This window comes from Phyllobates terribilis, unplaced genomic scaffold (assembly GCF_046119375.1).
Source record: "Phyllobates terribilis strain yellow unplaced genomic scaffold, ASM4611937v1 Scaffold_98__1_contigs__length_5973952, whole genome shotgun sequence".
In the NCBI taxonomy this organism is placed as follows: domain Eukaryota; kingdom Metazoa; phylum Chordata; class Amphibia; order Anura; family Dendrobatidae; genus Phyllobates; species Phyllobates terribilis.
The window spans coordinates 2,376,387-2,399,599 of NW_027362858.1; the positions used below are offsets into that span (position 1 = coordinate 2,376,387).

Here is a 23,213-nt window from a genome sequence, read left to right on the forward strand (position 1 = left end):
GCTCGACCTTTCAGGTACCAGGCTTCACTACAAAGCCGCTGCCTTCCAAGGCCACTAGCATCCACACAGGATCAAGTCTCGACCTTTCAGGCTGCCAGGCTTCACGGTATCACACACACATGGGGAACAGGCCTCACGCCTCTCACACCTGTCTCAAATTAAGCAGGGTTTATATATGCCGTGCACAGACAGCCACATACTGACAGGACCTTGCTGATGTCACAGTCATGTGATCAGTCAGCTGTGTGTATAGGTCCTGTCTGCTGTCCCAGTCACGTGTACAGAGCTTTACTGTGCATACAGGACCTGTATGATGTCACAGTCATGTGACCAGTCAGTTAAAGGGGAAGATACATGGTCCGGTAAACACATCCTGGACCATTTACAGTAATGCTAGCCAGCTGCTGCATTACACCACCAAAAAGCCTAGCAATAACTTTCTGCATAGCTGTGACCCCAGGATGATCACTCAAGATGGAATCATGAAACTACTGCAACAGACGCAATCTTAGATACACAGCTACAAATAATTTGGACCCAGAAGTGGTGGAAGGAGCCAACAACAGGACTTTATGGATCTCAGTTTCCAACTCCAAGGATACGACAGAAACCACAATGCCTTTAGGTAGAATGGAGGATATAAGTTCTGGAGGAGAAACACGGACATGTTCCTGGTGAGAATCCAAATCACGAGAAAAAAATATATATAATCAAGATAAATCACAAGAAATCTCCCAATGTAATCAGAGAAATATCATTCAGAGAGTTGTGAAATCCTGTTGGTGCATTGGAGAATCCGAATGGCAGAACAAGATTATCGAATATAGCCCCAGACGATAAAAACGCTGTTTTCCACTCATCACCCTTCTTGGTACAAATCAAATTGTAATAAGCCCCTCTAAGGTGAAGGTTAGTAAACCATTTAGCCCCCAAAAGCTGATTATAATCACGGCTCCACTCCGCACACACACAGCTCCGCTCCATACACCTCGTACACACGCGGCTCCGTACACACACTGCTCCGCTCCGTACACACATGGCTACGCTCCGCACGCCTCGTACACACACGACTCTGCTCCGTACGCCTCGTACACACACGGCTCTTCTCCGTACACACAGGGCTACGCTCCATACACCTCGTACACACACGGCTCCTCTCCGTACACAAACGGCAACGCTCCGCACGCCTCGTACACACACGACTCTGCTCCGTACGCCTCGTACACGCGCAGCTCCTCTCCGTACGCCTCGTACACGCGCGGCTCCGCTCCGTACGCCTCGTACACGCGTGGCTCCGCTCCGTACGCCTCGTACACGCGCGGCTCCGCTCCGTACACCTAGTACATGCGCGGCTTCGCTCCGTACACCTCCTACACACGCGGCTCCGCTCCGTACGCCTCGTACACACACGGCTCTGCTCCGTACACCTCGTACACACACGGCTCCGCTCCGTACGCCTCATACACACACAGCTCCGCTCTGTACGCCTCGTACACACACGGCTCTGTTCCGTACACCTCGTACACACACGGCTCTGCTTCGTACACCTCGTACACAAACGGCTCTGCTCCGTACACCTCGTACACACACGGCTCTGCTCCGTACACTTCGTACACACGCGGCTCTGCTACATCCACACTGTAAACCCCTCCTGACCCCACACATAAACTTCAGCTCATCCAGCACCATGACAACCAGCACAGCAGAGTCCTGCATCCACTGAGGCCCCTGATCATGTGACCCCTGACTCCTCCCCTCCTGTGACCTCATCACAGGTCCTGTGCGCACAGAGCAGCCATATATGTGGTGGCGGCTCTGCAGGTGGAGGTATGTGGAGACCCCATTACATAAGGTTGTTGTTCTGTTTCCTGTAATAGATACAGACGACCCAACTATGGAGACAGGAAGGGAGGAAACGTATTGTTCTCATAGTACAGGACCCCTTTACTGCCCCACAGTGTAATGCCCCCATTATGCCCCTTATGCAGGATGTATGATGCCCCCACAGTGTAATGCCCCCATTATGCCCCTTTGCAGGATGTATGATGCCCCCACAGTGTAATGCCCCCATTATGCCCCTTATGCAGGATGTATGATGCCCCCCACACAGTGTAATGCCCCCATTATGCCCCTTATGCAGGATGTATGATGCCCCCACAGTGTAATGCCCCCATTATGCCCCTTATGCAGGATGTATGATGCCCCCACACAGTGTAATGCCCCCATTATGCCTCTAATGTAGGATGTATGATGCCCCCACACATTGTAATGCCCCCATTATGCCTCTAATGCAGGATGTATGATGCCCCCACAGTGTAATGCCCCCATTATACCCCTTATGCAGGATGTATGATGCCCCCACACACAGTGTAATGCCCCCATTATGCCTCTAATGCAGGATGTATGATGCCCCCACAGTGTAATGCCCCCATTATGCCTCTAATGCAGGATGTATGATGCCCCCACAGTGTTATGCCTCTAATGCAGGATGTATGATGCCCCCACACAGTGTAATGCTCCCATTATGCCCCTTATGCAGTATGTATGATGCCCCCACACAGTGTAATGCCCCCATTATGCCCCTTATGTTGTATGTATGATACCCCCACACAGTGTAATGCCCCCATTATGCCCCTTATGTTGTATGTATGATGCCCCCACACAGTGTAATGCCCCCATTATGCCCCTTATGCAGTATGTATGATGCCCCCACACAGTGTAATGCCCCTTATGCAGTATGTATGATGCCCCCACACAGTGTAATGCCCCCATTATGCCTCTTATGCAGTATGTATGATGCCCCCACACAGTGTAATGCACCCATTGGGACCCTTATGCAGGATGTATGATGCCCCCACACAGTGTAATGCCCCTTATGCAGTATGTATGATTCCCCCCACAGTGTAATGCCCCTTATGCAGTATGTATGAGACTCTCCTCCAGACCCGGGTACCATAGAACCTGTAAAAAAAAGAATAAAATAAATGTTATATTTACCTTCTGACGGCCCCCGCTGCGCTCGTCCTCCCTTGCCGAAAGATTGCGGTGGACTGAAGGACCTGCGCTGACGTCATAGTCATGTGACGGGTCACGCGATGCTGACGTTTGCATGGATTTATATAGTGTGACCAAGTTGACAAGCACTTTCCAAGTGATGCACCTGAGGAAACAGAGGAATGGAAGCATGTGACCCACAGAAGCAGGAGGATCGAGAGGCAGTCAGCACCCATACTGCTCAGGAACCAGTACCAGGCTCTCTCGCAGGAGAACCATGAAGAAATACAGCAAGATATGACTTTGCCAGCAATGAATAACCTTGTAAGCCCTCAGAATCCTCCTGGATGGAGAAAGAAGAATGTTGTGAAGAAAAAACGGAGAGTGGTGGTCATGGGGGATTCCCTGTTAAGAGGAACAGAGGCCGCTATCTGCAGACCAGACATAACCTCAAGAGAAATGTGCTGTCTTCTAGGAGCAAAAATTAAAGATGTGTCTGACAGGATATCAAGACTTTTCAGACCTACAGATCACTACCCATTCCTGCTAATCCATGTGGGGACAAATGACACCGCAGGAAAGGACCTGGAAACCATCTGCAGTGACTTTGAAGACTTAGGCAAGAAAGTGAAAGAATTGGGAGCGCAGGTGGTCTTCTCATCCATCCTCCCAGTGGATGGCCATGGAACAATGAGGTGGAATAAGATTCTACAGGTGAACAACTGGCTACGTCGATGGTGCCGTCAAGGATTTGGATTTCTGGATCACGGAATGAATTACCTATACGATGGACTACTTGCTAGAGATGGGGTGCACCTTACGAAGACTGGAAAACGTATTTGGAAGTCGCCTTGCTACACTCATCAGGAGAGCTTTAAACTAGAACAATGTGGGAAGGGAAGCAAAAGGCCAGAAAAAGCCATACAGCTGACAAATACTATTGAGATCTCTGCTACTGGAAGTGGAAAGGAAGAACAAAGACAAAACAATTTAAATAATAAAAATATGGGAGGAAGAGAAGCCAATCACAAACTAAAATGTTTTTATACAAATGCACAAAGCATGGGCAACAAACAAGGAGAATTGGAACTACTAACGCAGGAAAAGGAATATGATGTCATTGGAATCACTGAAACTTGGTGGGACGATACACATGATTGGAATAAAAGGCTAAAAGGATACAACTTATTTGCAAGAAACAGACTTGATAAACGAGGAGGAGGTGTCACATTGTATGTTAGAAAAGCGTATATCTGCACAGAGATTGAAGCTTCAGAGACTGGGAGTTCTGTGGAAACTGTTTGGGTAAGAATACAAGGAGAGAACAACGGAAAGGACACCATTGTAGGCATTTACTACAGGCCACCTGGGCAAGCTGAAGATATGGATGAACTCCTTATGCATCAAATGACCAAGTTCTCCAAAAAATATGACGTAGTGGTCATGGGAGATTTCAACTATCCAGACATTTGTTGGGAATCTCTCTCAAGTAAAACTAACAGGTCAAGCAAATTCTTATCCTCTCTTGCTGACAACTTTATCTTCCAAAAGGTAGGGGAGAAAACAAGGGGATCTGCTATTTTGGATCTAATCCTTATAAACAGGGAGGAAATGGTTGAGGAGGTAAAGGTGGCTGGGACCCTAGGAGGCAGCGATCATACTATTATAGAATTTTGGATAACTAGAGGAGGAAGACATGTGAAGACTCAAACTTCAAGGTTAGATTTTAGAAAGGCAGATTTTAAGAGACTCAGAAAGAGAATAGGAGGGATCCAATGGCTGGATGTCCTTAAGGACAAAAATGTCCAGGAAGGATGGGAAATTTTTAAAAATGAGATTCTCAAAGCACAATCGTTAACAATCCCGAAAAGTAGGAAGAATGGGAAGCATTTAAGGAAACCAGGATGGATGAACACAGAACTTAAACACATGCTAAAAAGAAAGAAAGAAATGTTTATTAAATGGAAAGAGGGAGGCATATCTAAAGAAGATTATAATGCAGTCTGCAGATCCTGCAGGGCACGTATCAGGTTAGCTAAAGCTGACAATGAATTAAGGCTTGCAAGAGATGTCAAAAGCAATAAAAAAGGATTTTGGGGGTATGTCAAAAGTAAAAGAAAAGTCAAAGATGCTATAGGATTTTTACAGGATGAAAATGGAGAAATGGTAAGAGAGGATGTTGAGAAGGCCGAACTTTTTAATTCCTATTTTGCATCTGTTTTCTCTCAGAAAGAAAATGTAACATCAACTGATCTTCACTGTCCTTTTAAAGGAATAGAAGAATCCAAGTTATCTGTAAACAGAAAGATTGTGAGGGAATATTTAGCTAACATAAATGAGTTCAAGTCTCCAGGTCCAGATGAATTACACCCCAGAGTACTGAAGGAGATCGTAGAAGAAATTTTAGAACCACTCTCCATAATCTTTGAAAATTCTTGGAGAACAGGAGAAGTCCCAGAAGACTGGAGAAGAGCAAATGTTGTTCCTATCTTCAAAAAGGGGAAGAAGGTGGACCCAGGGAACTATAGGCCGGTGAGTCTGACTTCTATACCAGGAAAGATCTTTGAACAAATTATTAAACAACATGTATGTAAGTACATGGATAAGAATGAAGTGATTAACCAGAGTCAGCATGGGTTTGTAACTAACAAGTCATGTCAGACTAACTTAATTTCCTTCTATGACAGAATCACTGACTGGGTGGATCAGGGAAATGCTGTAGATATAGTATATCTTGACTTCAGCAAAGCATTTTACAAAGTATCTCACACCATCCTTATTGAAAAAATGACCAAGTATGCAATGGACCAGGCAACTGTTAGGTGGATTCATAACTGGCTTAGTGATCGGACTCAAAGGGTGGTTGTAAATGGCTTCACATCCAGCTGGATGAATGTCTCAAGTGGGGTACCACAGGGCTCCGTCCTGGGATCAGTATTGTTCAACATCTTTATCAATGATTTAGATGAAGGAATTGAGGGTAAACTGATTAAATTTGCTGATGACACAAAGCTAGGAGGGATAGCTAATACTAGAGAAGAGAGAGAGAGGATTCAAAAAGACCTAAATAAACTGGAGCAGTGGGCAGCAACCAACAGAATGGTTTTTAACAGGGAAAAATGCAAAGTACTACATCTGGGCAATAAAAATGAAAAAAACATATACAGAATGGGAGAAATAGAGCTAAGCAACAGTATATGTGAAAAAGACTTAGGTATACTAATAGATCATAGACTGAACATGAGTCAACAGTGTGATGCAGCAGCAAAAAAGGCAAATACAATTCTGGGATGTATTAACAGAAGCATACAGTCTAGATCACGTGAAGTCATTATCGGTCTTTACTCCTCTTTGGTCAGACCTCATCTGGAATACTGTGTACAGTTTTGGGCACCACATTTTAAAAAAGACATAGACAAACTGGAGCAAGTTCAGAGAAGAGCGACCAGAGTGGTGACTGGTCTGCAAACCATGTCCTATGAGGAACGGTTGCAGGATTTGGGAATGTTTAGCTTGCAAAAAAGAAGACTGAGAGGAGACTTAATAGCTGTCTACAAATATCTCAAGGGCTGTCACATTGTAGAAGGATCATCTTTATTCTCAGTTGCACAAGGAAAGACTAGAAGCAATGGGATGAAACTAAATGGGAGGAGACACAGATTAGATATTAGAAAAAACTTTTTGACAGTTAGGGTGATTAATGAGTGGAACAGGCTGCCACGAGAGGTGGTGAGTTCCCCTTCAATGGACGTCTTCAAACAGAGGCTGGACAGACATCTGTCTGAGATGATTTAGTGAATCCTGCTTTGAGCAGGGGGTTGGACCAGATGACCCAGGAGGTCCCTTCCAACTCTAGCATTCTATGATTCTATGATGCTAAAATCGCTTGGAAAGCGCTTGTCAACCCGCATGCGGAAATGCATGTAAAGAACGCTTCACATGCACATGTCCCTGGGAGGAAAAACGCATGTACAATCCGCATGCTTTTTTTCTGCCAGGGGAGATGCAGAAACACTCAGGAAAAATCCTTAGCATTTCTGCATCGTGGTCACATAGCCTTACTCATAACTTCTTCCTTTTTGACAGGAAGTACTTCCCCCGAGCTCAGCGGTACTGTGATGGGGTGCCCCTGTGTACCCTCGTATGCTAACCTATTTCTGGGCTGGTGGGAGGAAACCACAATATTCAGGGATGATCATAAGTGGTGGCATCCATATACTGGGGCATAGTATAGATATATTGACGACATTTTTATCATCTGGTCAGAGACGAGTGAAAAGTTTCTTGAATTTGTCAGAGAACTCAACATCAATAGAGTGGGCCTGAGATTTATATCAGAGTTTAATTATGACAGTTGCCTTTCCTGGATGTTCTAATTAAGAAAGAAGGGGATGGGACCCTAGGGACACTCATCTACAAAAAACCTACAAGCACTAATAAACTATTGAAGTGGGAAAGCCACAACCCCATCCTCCAAATAAAAAAATTAAAAAAAACATATCCACGGGCCAATTTTTATGGTTGAGAAAAAACTGCTCTAATGTCTCAGATTTTAATATACCGTAAATAGACATGAACACCAGATTCATGGAAAAAGTATACAGACACTCCTTCATACCTAACCAAGAGACCAAGAAAAAGCTGGGATAACACAAGTAATAGGAACTTAGGACAATCAGAATGACCATATCTTTAATATCCTCAGAAAACACTAGGGTGTACTTGTAGTCAACCCGGACCTGGGGGTGCTGTGTGATCTACTCACACAATAACTTTCAGAAAGGGTCGGTCAGTTAGGGACCGTTTAGTGCAAGGGGACTTGGTTGGATAGAAGAATCTGCTGTTTCTTTAAATGTGGAGGATATTGTACATAGATTTACATGGTCTCATCCAATTTCATCTCGAGTTCCTCTACAGGTAAAACCTTTTTCCAGAGCTAGAGGGATTATTTCAACTGAAAAACTTCAGGACTTGTATATGTGGCCACATGCACCTGCCCCCTAGATTATGTATGCATGACCAAGAGGCAATCTAGGAGGAGGGTGGGGAGCACTTGGGAGATATACTCCATGGTCTAGACACCCCATTAGTGAGACACATAAACAGTGCACATTGAGGTAAAACCAGAGACCTCTCCATTTGTATCATTGAGTTTAAACCCAATGTGAGAGGAGGTGATCTCAATAGATGTGTCCTCAAAAAGGAAAGTAAGTGAATTTCCAGACTTGATTCATAAACCCCTAAGGGACTCAATAAACAAATTTCCTGTGCCTGTTTTGTGTGAATACAGTCCCATTCTGGATTACATTTTTGGGTTTTATACTCTAACCATTGCTACTCCGTTCCCTGTGAATGGGGTTTACATATTGTTGTACTTCATCGAGATATCTGAGCTTCTATATCAGAATTATTTCTCATCAGTTATATCCTATATATACTATTTAGTAATTAACAAGTGTGGTGATCCTTGTAGATCTCTAATTATGCAATAGGGGTCAAATTTGACCATTTAGGAATATACTGTGGGCTATCATCATCTCATATTTTGTGTAGTGATGAAATAGATCTACATGCCTATTGCATGATGGGAGAATGTGCAATACTTGTGTGACGATACAGCGTAAAATCTTAATTAGCCAGACGATTAGATTTGTTAATCCAAGACAAATACATTATTGTGTTTTATTAGAGATTGCTGGCTGTGTTTTACTAATGTTCTGCTTGCTCGTCAGTTTATGTACACTAATTTAACTTGTAAAGTGTCCAGTATTCCACTAATCTTATTATTATCTCAGTAGCCTCTAACCATTGTTCAAGAAATTGTCCAGGCCCATTGTGTAAGTGTTGAAAGAAGATCCGGTGGAGCCTTTACCTCAGGGAGTCTCACATGTAGACCCAGTTGATGAGGTCACCTGAGAAAGATACCTCCACTAATACACACTTAGCTTGGGGGGGGGGGGGAGGGTGAGAGCAGTTCTGCCATTCAGGGGGCTGAGCCCAGAGAAGCAGAAGGGACATGTGTTTCTGTAGCAGTCACACTTGAAACAGAGATTGGAGAAAGACTTTACAAAGAGAATGAGAGACATCCTTCAGGACAGCAGATGGGTTGCATGGCATTATCCAAAGAGGCACAGCGTTCTATTCTAAATGATTCTATTCTAACGGTATCGGCCCTGACTGGAAAGATACAGATCTCCTCCATTTGACCATCAGAGAGACCATGGATACGTTTTGGGGAGACCAGGAGAGGACAAAGAAATCACCTGGCCCCATGGATATATTGTTTGGGGTTGGCAGGAGGGACCCACCAGTGTCTTCGCAACTTGTTTTTAGTCTCCCATGATGCTGATCTCAGAGAGAGGATTTTTCAGAGATGGAATACAGTCCAATACCATATGTGCTCCGGTGTGGAACGCAGACATCCGGGCATACGCAATCGCAGACAATGATCCTAGATATGTTCCGGCGTAGAACGCATAACTATGGGAATGCGCAGTCACAGATACCAGTGGGGCGGTGGCAATCAGTTTATTTGGTGTTTCAGTGTAAAGCACGTCACTTCCCGACATGCACACTAGGGGATGGACATTATCGGACCTCTAGTGCATGAGAAGTAGCGCAGGCGCAGTACATTATTGTTGCCAGACTCCATTCTATATATCCTATGACAATTCACCTCTAGGAATGGGAATGGGTCTCCTAGTCTGGGAGGTGTTTTGGATGAATTGGGATATTTATACATGGACACCTGGCTATTAGGCACACTATGCTGAACATCATGAATTATCATCCCTGTATTAAGCCTCCTGATGAACCTGTTGGGGAAACGCGTTGAGGCGGATTATTGAAACATTCTGTGTACCATACCATTTCCTTTATATATACCTTGATACGTATCTGGTTCTATTTAATGTATCAGTGTATTATATACAGTTGAAACCACAAGTTTACATACACTATATAAAAAGACACATCTGCATGTTTTTCTCAATATCTGACATGAAATCAGAATAAACCTTTCCCGTTTTAGGTCAATTAGGATTATCATAATTTTTAATATTTGCCAAATGCCAAAATAATGAGAGAGAGAGAATGTTTTAAGGCATCTTTATTACTTACTGCAAAGTCAAAAGTTTACATACATTTAATTAGTATTTGGTACCATTGCCGTTAACCCCTTTGTAGCCCAAGGTATACTAATACGTATCTGTGCCCTGGGACTTAAGAGCCTAATACATATTAGTATGTCCTAGCTTTAATGCGGTCCCTCGACCAAAGTCGCGGTGATCGCATTAAATCTCCGGCGCCATCTTACTTCAGGGTATATGGCGCCGTCATCCCGGGGTGTTTGCGCCGCCCCCCCCCCCACCCACACACGATCGCTGTGATTGGCTGTTCAGAATTGAACAGCCAATCACAGCATTTCTCACTGTTTCCGGCAATCAGATTGCTGGAAACAGTGATGTGCAGCCTAGGATCGGTGTTCATAAGAGCATCGATCCTAGGCTGTTGCTAAGAGACCCCAGCCCTCTCCCCAACCCGCTATGATCGGTGTGATCGCCAGTCACATCGATCGCACCGATCATACCGCGACCGTGCGGTGACTGGGCGGTCACGGGGCGGTGACCAGCTTGTGATCTACCTGTCACCGCCCCATGACCCCTTGTGATGTCAGCAGAGGCCCCAGAGAGCTCTGATTGGAGCGATCGATGATGACATCGATCGCTTCAATCAGAGTACCTGAACACAGGTGAAAAGGCGGTCACAGGGCGGTGACCGGCTTGTCACCTGCCTGTCACCTCCCTGTGACCCCCTGTGATGCTGCCCAGGCCTTAGCCATCTCTGATTGGTGCGATCAATGTCATCATCGATCGCGCCAACCAGAGTGCCTGACCCGGAGGTGACCGGCTGGTGACATACAGAGCGGTCACGTTTGATCACCTCTGTGCTGGGCCTTGTGTTACCACAGGAGCACCTGTGACACCACAAGACCTTCTTCTCACCTGCTCCAGTTGCAGCTGCTCCGGCGTTCTGCTGCGGTCTCCTGGGTCCTGGGTCTCCTGCGTCCTGGGTCTCCTGCTGCTGCAGATCTTGCTCCAGAACCTGCTGCTGAAAGAAGAACAGAGAAGACTTTGGTAAGTCCATCCCTGTTCTCCCCTCATCCACCCCAACCCCCCTCCCCCTTTTTACCCACCCTGCCCCCTTTTTTTTTATTTTTTGTGCGTTCTGCAGCGGCCGAGCGCTGACCAGTGACTACGTCACTGATCAATGTCGTGCTTGCTGCTTTTCAATTAATTTTTTTCATCCCTGTCAATTCTTTCTCCGCCCCCCCCCCTCCCCTCACTTTGTACCACCTCTGTGCGTACATCCAGCAGCCACCGAGAGTTGATCGGTGACGCAATTCACTGATCAGCACTCGTGCTCCCTACTTTGCCTTTTTTTCAACTAACCTTTTTTCTTTTCTAGAGGGCGGTCGCACTGTCCGATTTTGCGCCGTGCTGGGCCACAGAAGCCTGTGACACCACAATCGCCGCTCCTGCTCCAGAAGACATCTTACAGAAGACATCTGATAGACGACATCTGAAAGTCGACAACTGTAAGTAGGATTTTTTGATCCCTTCTCATCCACCCCAATCCCCCTGTCACCCTTCCCATCCCCCTTTCTGCCACCAAGTGCTGATCATCACTTCATCGCTCGACTGTTGTCCGTTTTTGTTTTTTTTGCGCTTCCTGCAGCAGCCGAGCGCTGATCAGTGACCACAGATCACTGATCAGCACTCGTGCTCGGTGTTTTACGCAACCTCGTCCTTTGCACCACATCCGCGCGCACACCCAGCAGCTGCCGAGAGTTGATTGGTGACATAGTTCACCGATCCACACTAGTGCTCGCTGTTTGCACCACCTACGGTAGTTCCTTTTTTCTCTTTTTTTTTTCAGAAAAAAAAGTTCACACCAAGCACATTGACACACATACACACACTCTAAATAAAGTACTGACACACAGGCACCACATACATAACTAAAAAAAAAATGTCCCGCTCATCCCAAACTCACTATTCAGCGGAGGAGGCATACCCTTTTCTTGCCTCCGACACTGACAGCGAGGGCGAGGATCCCACCTTTCTTTATTTTTCTGACTCCTCATTATCCTCCTCTTCCTCCTCCTCTTCCACTTCCTTCTCAGGTCAAATAAATAGAAAATGAAAAACCAGCACTTATTCCAATCGCATACCTTTGTGCAGTCCAGTGAGCGTCAGTCACAAATAGCCAGGGATCGCTAATCATCAGGTGCTCTGCCCAAAGAAAGATTTTTCCTTTGATATCCTGTTATCAGATAGAAGGTGGCACTCCAGCCAGCCATTGAATATGAAGATCCTTTATTCTTTATTCACAATTTTAAAACATGGAGTCGGGAAAGCGGGAGTCCTTCAGGTTCTGCTGAACCGCCACTCAGACGACCCAGGAGAAAAGATGAACCAGTGCCCCCCCCACTACTGACCCCATGTGGATCTCGGCCCCCAAAAATTATGAGCCACTGATTCCTGATTTTGTGGCGGAATCAGGAATCAAGTTTGACACCACCGGCCTCACAGAACTAGACTTTTTCAAAGTCTTTTTCTCTGAGGATCTTGTAAACCTCTTGGTGGGCCAAACTAAATATACACTCATCAATTTTTGGAACAAAACCCCTCTTCATCATTTTCTAACTGGTCTCCTGTAGATGCAGTAGAAATAATGACGTTTTGGGGCCTGGTCTTCATATGGGGATCCTGAAGAAGCCAGAACTTTGGCGATATTGGAGTTTGACGTTTTCTATAACACTCCAGTGTTACAAATGATCATGACCCGGAAACGTTTTCAGGCCATCCACAAGTTCTTGCATTACATCGATAATGCAAGGTGTCCGGCACGCAATGACCCGAACTTTGATCATCTTTTCAAAGTTCGACCGGTCATCGTCCACTTCAACAACAAGTTTGCTTGGGACATCTGCGTGGATGAGTCCTTAATGGCTTTTATGGAGCGGCTTGGATTCCGGCAGTACCTGCCCAGTAAGAAGGCCAGGTATGGAATCAAGCTGTATAAACTTTGTGAGAGTACCTCAGGGTACACTCACAAGTTTAGCGTTTATGAACGGAAGGACTCTCGGATTGAATCCCCTGAATGCCCCCCTGTTCTGGGAGTGAGTGGGAAAATTGTGTGGGACTTGGTGCACCCACTGCTGGATAAAGGTTATCACTTGTACGTGGATAACTTTTATACCAGTGTCCCTCTCTTCAAGTCCCTCTCTGCACGACGTACCGCAGCCTCCAATACTGTCTGCAAAAATAGAGAGGCCTCCCAAAGATGCTAATTGGGAAGCTGCTCAGAAGGGGTGAGAGCAGTTCCCAATGTTTCGACCAACCTCTGGTGGTCAAGGACAAGAGGGATGTCCTTTTCTTGACCACCATACATGGTGATGGCAGCACCCTCAGCACTGTACAAGGTTCCACTACACAGGTCATCAAACCAGACTGTGTAGTGGGGTACAACAAGTACATGGGGGGGAGTTGATCTCTCTGATCAAGTCCTCCAGCCGTACAGTAGTACTTTAAGAAAGGCCAAGGTGTGGTACAGGAAGTTGGCCGTGCACATTGTACAGATGGCAATGCACAACGCTTTCCTTCTGTCACAATGTGCAGGCCAGACTTCTACGTTGTACCTTCAGTTCCAGGAGGTAGTTATCAAGGCCCTGATATTTTGCACTGGTGACGGAGCGGGCCCCAGTACTTCCGGAACTGAAGGTCCTAGAATTGTATCAGACCAGCATTTCCCTGGGCAGATACCTTTTTTTCCTCTGTGAGGGAAGTAAAAAAAGAAGTGCTGAGTGTGTTTATAAAAGGTGAATACGCAAGGACACCATTTATCAATGTGACACCTTCCCCGACAAACCTGGCCTGTGCATGAAAAAATGCTTCAAAAGGTACCATACTTCCATGGACTACTAAATTAATTTCTGACGTATGACAACCTGACGAACACTACACAACTGACAGAGTTCGTCAGGTTGTCATACATCAGTTGTGTAGTGTTCGTCAGGTTGTCCTACACAACTGACGTATGACACTACATTATAACATTCACAAATCGGGTATCCGTTCCAAAAGGGGGCACTTGTTGGCCATTTCCACTGTTTAGGCACATCAGGGGCTCTGAGAACGTGACATGACGCCCTCAGACCATTCCATCAAAGTCTGCATTCCAAAGTGTCACTCCTTCCCTTCCGAGCCCTGCAGTGCACCCAAACAGTAGTTTTCTCCAACACATGGGGTATCAGCGTACTCGGGAGAAATTGCACAATAACTTTTGGTTTCCAATTTCTCCTGGTACACGTGTGAAAATAAAAAAAAATTGGGGGTTAAACTAAAATTTTAGTGAAAAGGAGTTAAATGTTCATTTTTTCCTTTCACGTTCAATTAATTGCTGTGAAGCACGTGAAGGGTTAATAAAGTTCTTGAATGTGGTTTTGAGCACCTTGAGGGATGTAGTTTTTAGAATGGTGTCACTTTTGGGTATTTTCTGTCATAAAGACCCCTCGAAGTGACTTCAAATGTGATGTGGCCCCTAAAAAATGGTTTTGTAAATTTTATTGTAAAAATGAGAAATCGCTGGTCAACTTTTAACCCTTATAGCTCCCTAACAAAAAAAAAAAATTGTTTCCAAAATCGTGCTGATGTAAAGTAGACATATGGGAAATGTTATTTATTAACTATTTTGTGTAACATATTTCTCTGATGTAAGGGCATGAAAATTCAAAGTTTGAAAATTGTGAAATTTTCAAAACTTTCCCCAAATTTCCATTTTTTTTCACAAATAAACGCAAGTGATATAGAAGAAATTTTACCACTGTCATGAAGTACAATATGTCATGAAAAAACAATCTCTTAATCAGGGAGTTCTTACCTCATAAAGTGACAGTGGTCAGAATTGTAAAAATTGGCCTGGTCATTAACGTGCAAACCACCCTGGAAGGTATAGGGGTTAAACTGAATGATTTGGGTCAAGCATTTGGGATATCCTTGCACAAGCTTCTTACATTAGTTCGGTTGGAATTTGGGCCCTTTCCTCCTGACAAAACTGGTGTAACTGATCCAGGTTTGTAGGTCGCCTTGCTCGCACCTGCCTTTTCAGCTTTGCCCATAAATTTTCAATAGGATTGAGATCAGGGTTTGTGATGGCTACTCCAAAACATTGACTTTGGCAGCCACTTTGTTACCATTTTGGCAGTATGCTTCGGGTCATTGTCCATTTGGAAGACCCTTTTTCGCCCAAGCTTTAACTTCCTGGCTAATGTCTTGAGATGTTGCTTCAGTATTGTCAAATTATATTTTGTTCTCATGATGCCATCTATTTTGTGATGTGCATCAGTCCATCCTGCAGCAAAACAACTCCACAACATGATGCTGTCACCCCCGTGTTTCACAGTTGGGATGGTGTTCTTAGGCTTCTCAGCTTCTCCCTTTTTCCTCCAAATGTAACAATGGTAATTATGCCCAAATTTTAGTTTAATCAAACCACAGGACATGCCTCCAAAAATTAAGGTATTTGTTCCTGTGTGCATTTGCCAACATTAATATGTCTTTTTTATGTTTCTTTTGGAGTAATGGCTTCTTCCTGGCAGAGTGGCCTTTCAGCCAATGTTGATACAGCACTCGTTTCACTGTGGATATTGACACAGTCATACCAGCTTCCGCCATCATCTTCACAAGGTCGCTTGCTTTTGTCCTTTGGTTGATATGCACATATCAGACCAAAAGCACGTTCATCTCTGGGACACAGAACCCGCCTACTTCCTGAGCGGTATGATGGCTGGACATTCCCATCTTGTTTGTACTTGCGTATATTTGTTTGTACAGATGAACGAGGCACCCTCAGGTATCTTGAAATTGTACCCAAGGATGAGCTGGACTTGTGCAAGTCCACAATTCTCTTCCTGATATCTTGGCTCATGATGCTACACAAAGAAGCAGTGTGTTTCAGGTGTGCATTAAAATACATCCACGGGTGTGTCTCTAAATAACTAAGATGTTGCCAAAAAACCTATTGGAAGCTTCCAAACACATGATATATGTAGCATCGGCATCTCTGGTTCCTGCCCGGCAGAGACGTCGATCCACTCACCACCGCGGCTACAGTCCGGTGCCCCCTGCTCCCTCCCTCTGAAAGGGGCCGCATGCCCCGTCCTAAAAAGTCCCCGGCCAATGGCCAGAAGACTGCCCCTATTTAAGGCACCTCCTCCAAAATGGACGTGCCTGTGCAAAGTTGTGGTTTGTGTTCTAAACACTCTCTCCAGCCCTCAGATCCCAGTGCTGCCTGCCTATCAGCCGTGTCCGCCTGTCAGTCTGCCAGCCAAGCCTGCCCATTTACCTGCATTGTATGTCAGCCATGCTCCTCTCTCGTGCCTGTCGGCTTTGGCTATCAGTCCCGTGCGAGTTGCCTGCTCTCACTCGAGGTCGGTCCCAGTGTGGCACCTGGTCCACCTTCCTGGTCCCTCCTTGGTTCACGGAGTCGATTAAGCCACCGTGTAGCCAGGGTCGGTCCGGTTAGGCACTTAGTTACGCCCCTCTGGTCCCTCCTCGTATCTCAGCACAGAGGTTCCACCACCTGGACCCGTAACAATATGATCATATGGGCAGTCCAGAATTGTTTAAAGGCATAGTAATATTAGTGTATGTAAACTTTTGACTTTGCAGCAAGTAATAATTATGCCTTAAAACATTCTCTCTCATTATTCTGGCATTTGACAAATATTAAAAATTATGGTAATACTAATTGACCTAAAACAGGAAAGGTTTATTCTGATTTCATTTCAGATATTGAGAAAAACATGCATACAGAGAAGGAAATAATTATTTGATCCCTTGCTGTTTTTGTAAGTTTGCCCACTGACAAAGACATGAACAGTCTGTAATTTTAAGGGTAGGTTAATTTTAACATTGAGAGATAGAATATCCAATAAAAATCACATTGTATAAATTAGAAACATTTATTTTCATTTTGTAGTGACAAATAAGTATTTGGTTCCTCTTGCAAACAACACTTAGTACTTGGTGGCAAAACCCTTGTTGGCAAGCACAGCAGTCATACTTTTTTTGTAGTTGATGATGAGGTTTGCGCACATGTAAGGAGGAATTTTGGTCCACTCCTCTTTCTAGATCATCTCTAAATCATTCAGATTTTGAGGCTGTCACTTGGCAACTCGGAGCGTCAACTCCCTCCATAAGTTCTCAATGAGATTAAGGTCTGGAGACTGGCTAGGCCACTCCATGACCTTAATGTGCTTCTTTTTAAGCCACTCCTTTGTTGCCTTGGCTGTATGTTTTGGGTCATTGTCTTGATGGAAGACCCAGCCACGACCCATTTTTAATGTCCTGGCAGAGGGAAAGAGGTTGTCACTCAGGATTTTATGGCACATGGCTTCATCCATTCTCCCATTGATGCGGTGAAGTCGTCCTGTGCCCTTAGCAGAGAAACACCCCCAAAACACCTCCATGCTTGACAGTGGGGACGGTGTTCTTTGGGTCATAGGCAGAATTTCTCTTCCTCCAAACACACCGAGTTGAGTTAATGCCAAGGAGCTCAATTTTTGTCTCATCTGACCACAGCACCTTCTCCCAATAACTCAGAATCATCCAGGTGTTCATTGTGCAGGCCTGTCTGAAGTTTGCCATGTGCCTCCTTGAGCAGGGGGACCTTGCGGGCGCTGCTAGATTTTAAACCTTTAAGGCGTAATGTGTTACCAATGGTTTTCTTGGAGATCATTAACAAGTTCACCTGTGTAGTTTTAGGATGATTTCTCACCTTCCTCATGATCAAGGATACCCCACGAGGTGAGATTTTGAATGGTGCCCCAGATAGATGTCGATTGAGAGTCATTTTGTATTTCTTCCATTTTCTTACTATTGCACCAACAGTTGTCTCCTTCTCACCCAGCATCTTACTTACGGTTTTGTAGCCCATTCCAGCTTTCTGCAGGTCTATGATCTTGTCCCTGACATCCTTAGAAAGCTCGTTGGTCTTGCCCATGTTGTAGAGGTTAGAGTCTGACTGATTGAGTCTGTGGACAGGAGTCTTTTATACATGTGACTATGTTAGACAGCTGTTTTTAATGCAGGTAACGAGTTGATTAGGAGCGTCTAACTGGCCTGTAGGAGCCAGAACTCATAATGGTTTGTAGGGGATCAAATACTTATTTCTCACTGCAAAATGCAAATAAATTTATCTAATTTATACAATGTGATTTTCTTGACTTTTTTTTGGATATTCTATCTGTCAATGTTAAAATTAACCTACCCTTAAAATTATAGACTGTTCATGTCTTTGTCAGTGGGCAAACTTACAAAAACAGCAAGTGATCACAAGGGCTTCTGTGGTACAGTCACCAGTGAGCGGGGTCACCATTGTTGAGGGTGCCAACCTCGTCAGCTAGGCAGTATAAGCTTAGTTTAGGTACAGGATAGGGTTAGGTAGTGACTGTATCAATTATTCAGCAGCATCATTGTTTAGATCTGTTTATATACATCCACAACAAGCCATTCAGCTTGTAATTTTGCTAGTTTTAAGAACATATGTGCTGTTAGTCCAGTTTTTAATGAATATATTTAATAAATGTTTAAGATTTTACTTTAGGGAGGTTTTCCCATAGTACTGCCCCCTACACCCACAATATTGTTTCATCCACTCCACCGACTACCCCAGGGCTGATTAATAAATATTCACTTAGCCCCATTCTTGGTGCAGATACTAATAAATCCAGAACCTTTGAGATTTTTACTACATCGTAGTTGTATAGTTAGAGGCGTATTATCCATAGCGGCAGCCCACCCGGCCACTATGGTGCCCATGAGAAAAACAAGAATTTGAGCTTGGTTTAAATTGGTATACATGCAGCACATAAAAAATGCATGTTTACAATAGACATTAATCAGAAAAAAACTACAAGAAGAAAAATGATCATAAACCCTGCTGTAAAGAAATAAATAAATAAAAAGCAAAAGTGCATTTAAATAAAATAGGGTTCTTAGTAACACTGTTTTTGATGATCAAAAATAGCATGAAAGCTACCATGGCAAGGTGAACCTATTCGGGATAGTCCTACTTTGTCTAATATTAAAAACTTTACCATGTGTCAAAGCCTCAAACTTCTGTGTGTGAATCATACGTGAGATCTAATGTGATGGAAGATTACAGTGCAGGGAAGACGGGAAACATTCATATAGACGACCGGTGGTGATGTAGTCAGTGAAGCACTCTGGCTAAATATGTTTCTAGAGCTGTAGCAGAAGATGAAGATGTCATCCTCATCATGAAGTAGTTATTTCTCATGTCACGTGTAATGAATATCTCCTGCAGTATTGATAATGTCCATTCCAGTGTCGGTAAATGAGACGAGAATTAGCTTTATGGAAGATGAGTCTTTGAGAAACGTGTTCAGCTGCAGACTCCGAGGAAGAAACTACTTGTTGTCTGTGGCCTAAAATATATAGGTTTTTTTACTAGACGTAAAGAAGAAAACTAAATACCGTATTTTTCGGACTATAAGATGCACTTTTTTCCTCCAAAGTTTTGGAGGAAAATGAAAGGTGCGTCTTATAGTCCGAATGTTGGGGGATGAGGGGGGCATATATATGATGTGTGGGGGGGAGCGGTAGCGGCGGAGGAGTGGGGCACAGGAGGCAGCAGCCGCCTGCTGCAGCCTACACTGTCCCCGCTGCTAAAGAAAATGAATATTCAGTGCTCCCCACGCCCATGGGAGCATGAATGAATATTTAACCTCTCTCTATGCTCATGGTCGTGGGGAGGGGGTGAATATTCATGCCCTTTAATAGTGGGCACTCGCGATCTCCCAGCAGGAGCCGCGCTGCAGCTGTGTGCCGGCTATTAAGGAGCATGAAGTCACTGCTCCTCGCTCACACAGTCCTGGCATGGGGAGCAGTGACTTCCGGCAGCTGATGTCTCCTTGTGAGCCGCGCATGGTAGTGATGGCAGGCGTGGCTCACATGGTAAGATCAGTGGGGCAGACAGGACACAGCGCTGGAGGAGAGAAGAAAGGTGAGTAGGAGTGTTTATTTTATTTTTTTATGTGCAGCATGATGGGGATTAGGGGGACCATGCATACCAGGATAAGGATGAGGGGGCCATACATACCAGGATAAGGATGAGGGGGCCATACATACCAGGATAAGGATGAGGGGGCCATACATACCAGGATAAGGATGAGGGGGCCATACATACCAGGATAAGGATGAGGGGGCCATACATAACAGGATAAAGATGAGGGGGCCATACATAACAGGATAAAGATGAGGGGGCCATACATAACAGGATAAAGATGAGTTGGCCATACATAACAGGATAAAGATGAGGGGGCCATACATAACAGGATTAAGATGAGGGAGCCATACATAACAGGATTAAGATGAGGGGGCCATACATAACAGGATTAAGATGAGGGGGCCATACATAACAGGATTAAGATGAGGGGGCCATACATAACAAGATAAGGCTGAGAGGGCCATACATACCAGGATAAGGATGAGGGGGCCATACATACCAGGATAAGGATGAGGGGGCCATACTTACCAGGATAAGGATGAGGGGGCCATACTTACCAGGATAAGGATGAGGGGCTATACATTCCAGGATAAGGATGAGGGGTGCCATGCATGGCAGGAAAGGAATGGAGGGTGCCATGCATGGCAGGACAGGGATGAGTGGTGCCATGCATATCAGGACAGGGATGAGGGGTGCCATGCATACCAGGACAGGGATGAGGGGGGTACCATTCATACCAGGACAGGGATGAGGGGGGTGCCATGCATACCAGGACAGGGATGGGGGGTGCCATGCATGCCAGGACAGGGATGGGGGATGCCATGCATGCCAGAATAGGGATGGGGGGTATCATGCATGCCAGGACAGGGATGGAGGGTGCCATGCATGCCAGGACAGGGATGGGGGGTGCCATGCATGCCAGGACAGGGATGGCGGGTGCCATGCATGCCAGGATAGGGATGAGGGGTGCCATGCATACCAGGACAGGGATGGGGGATGCCATGCATGCCAGAATAGGGATGGGGGGTATCATGCATGCCAGGACAGGGATGGAGGGTGCCATGCATGCCAGGACAGGGATGGGGGGTGCCATGCATGCCAGGACAGGGATGGGGGGTGCCATGCATGCCAGGATAGGGATGAGGGGTGCCATGCATACCAGGATGGAGGGGTGCCATGCATACCAGGATGTGGATGGGGGCCACGTATAAAAGGAAGGGGGGCATATATACCAAGATGGGGGATATTGTTAGAATTGGGGGACATTACCCCTATACCAGTGTCAGCAATGTCAACACATTTTTTGCTTACATTTTTTTTCTATTTTCTTCCTCTAAAACTTAGGTGCATCTTATAGTCCGAAAAATACGGTACTGTAAAATAATATATCTCCTCATATGTTTCTGTGGCATCCCGGTACACGTTCTGCTGCTAAATGAGACAGTTGTAGTGCGATAGTAGACTTGTTCCAGTGTGGGCACTGTGAGTTAGCAGATATAATACATTGCATTGTAAATTGGACTTTCCTGCCATCTACTGGCCAATGTGTGTATATGAAAGTTAAGTGATTCTCCTCACAATAAGCTGCCATAGAAATGGCTGTGAGGAGTCTCCCAGCTCAGGGCTCACACACTGACTGAGCACTGGTACAAATCAGTAGTGGGGGGTTCAAGCTGCCTAATGAAGATACAGGAGACAGACACTATTTCTCACAGAAGAGTTTCCATGCCAGTCCACGCTGGGGGGACATTTTTCTCCACATAATCTCCTTCACAAAAGACAAGCCTCTTCCAGTCAGGAGAGATAACGCTGTTTGTGTGCTCTCTCTCCTGTACGCTGGTTATCCTGTTTGCTTCTAGCCGGGACTAGATCCACGTGGCTGCCACACCACCGACTTTTTGTTTAAACCTACCCCCTGCGAAAGGGAACGGTGGGCTAAAAACTGTGAGCACACCCAGACTTTAGTGTGTTTCCACGGAGAGCCAATCTGTGAAGGTCCCTCCATCAGTGTAATATTTCTTAGACTGCGCATAGCATTTCCTCTACTAGCAAGTGAAGAGGACTCTGCTCCAGCCGCCCTGAGAGGCCATAACCTCGCTTGTCTCATGAGGAGAGAACCATTACTTTCATATGCACAAAATACTGTAAACTTTGCCTTCAAGAGAGACTGTACCCCGTTACCTCCTTCAGTAAAATTGTTATGTTTACAAGTTCACCTGCGTGTCTGGCTGCTTTTGATTGCACAAACATCACGGGCACTCCAAACTTACACCCAGACACCACAACTACAGGAGTGCCCCCTGGGGGTCCTATCCCATCCACAAGTGCCACCTCCCGCTTTTGACAATTTTTGTGGACACTAGGGAAGTGTTTAGGGGTCCAGCGACCCCCTTCAACTACTGTGACATCATTATCTGCTGCCTTTGAGACTACATACCCCAGCTGGCCCTTCTGCAACATCTGGCGCCTCCCCAGTGGCCCACCACATTTCCACTTATTATCTCCAGTAATTGTATTATTACACAGGATTTTTATGATGTTACATCGGCTCATCATCTTCTCATTCAGGTCCCTACAATATCGGATCCTCTCAGTGAAGATCTTCTATATAAGAGAATTATCCTTATTGACCCATCAAAGATGGATATGGACAGAGACAAGATGGCAGAGAGGATATTACACCTCACCCTAGAGATCCTCTTCCGGATTACTGGAGAGGTGAGAGATTCTGATGACGTCCCATTACATCATTCTTATCTATGGGAATAACAGATGGACAGAACTGGAGAGGTGAGGACTCTGGAAATGTCTGGAGGGAGATTTATTAATGTGTCTCTCCATAACCAGGATTACACAGTAGTGAAGAAGACCTCTAGTGAGCGCTGTCAGGACCCTGTGTCTGAGGGATGGAAAAGACCCCTGAGCCCAATCACAGGACCTCCATCTCACCCCCTGATACATGAGGACATCAATGACCAGAAGATCCTAGAACTCGCCTACAAGATGATTGAGCTGCTGACTGGAGAGGTGACACTGCTGGGAATGCTGGGACATTATACAGTAACAATATGAAGGGATCGGGGGATGACATTATCATTGTATGTGTCAGGTTCCTTTAAGATGTC

At 45.2% G+C, this 23,213-nt stretch overlaps 1 protein-coding gene across 1 annotated transcript in view; it reads left to right on the forward strand.

Moving 5' to 3' along the window:
* The first annotated feature begins 1,766 nt into the window (after positions 1–1,766).
* LOC141198613 (uncharacterized) overlaps positions 1,767–23,213 on the forward strand; it is a 171,917-nt gene continuing 150,470 nt past the window's right edge. Inside the window, 3 exon segments of the mRNA XM_073663046.1 lie at positions 1,767–1,827; positions 22,657–22,806; positions 22,936–23,115. Of these exon segments, the coding sequence (XP_073519147.1) occupies positions 22,729–22,806; positions 22,936–23,115 (258 nt within the window). The 5' untranslated portion in view covers positions 1,767–1,827; positions 22,657–22,728.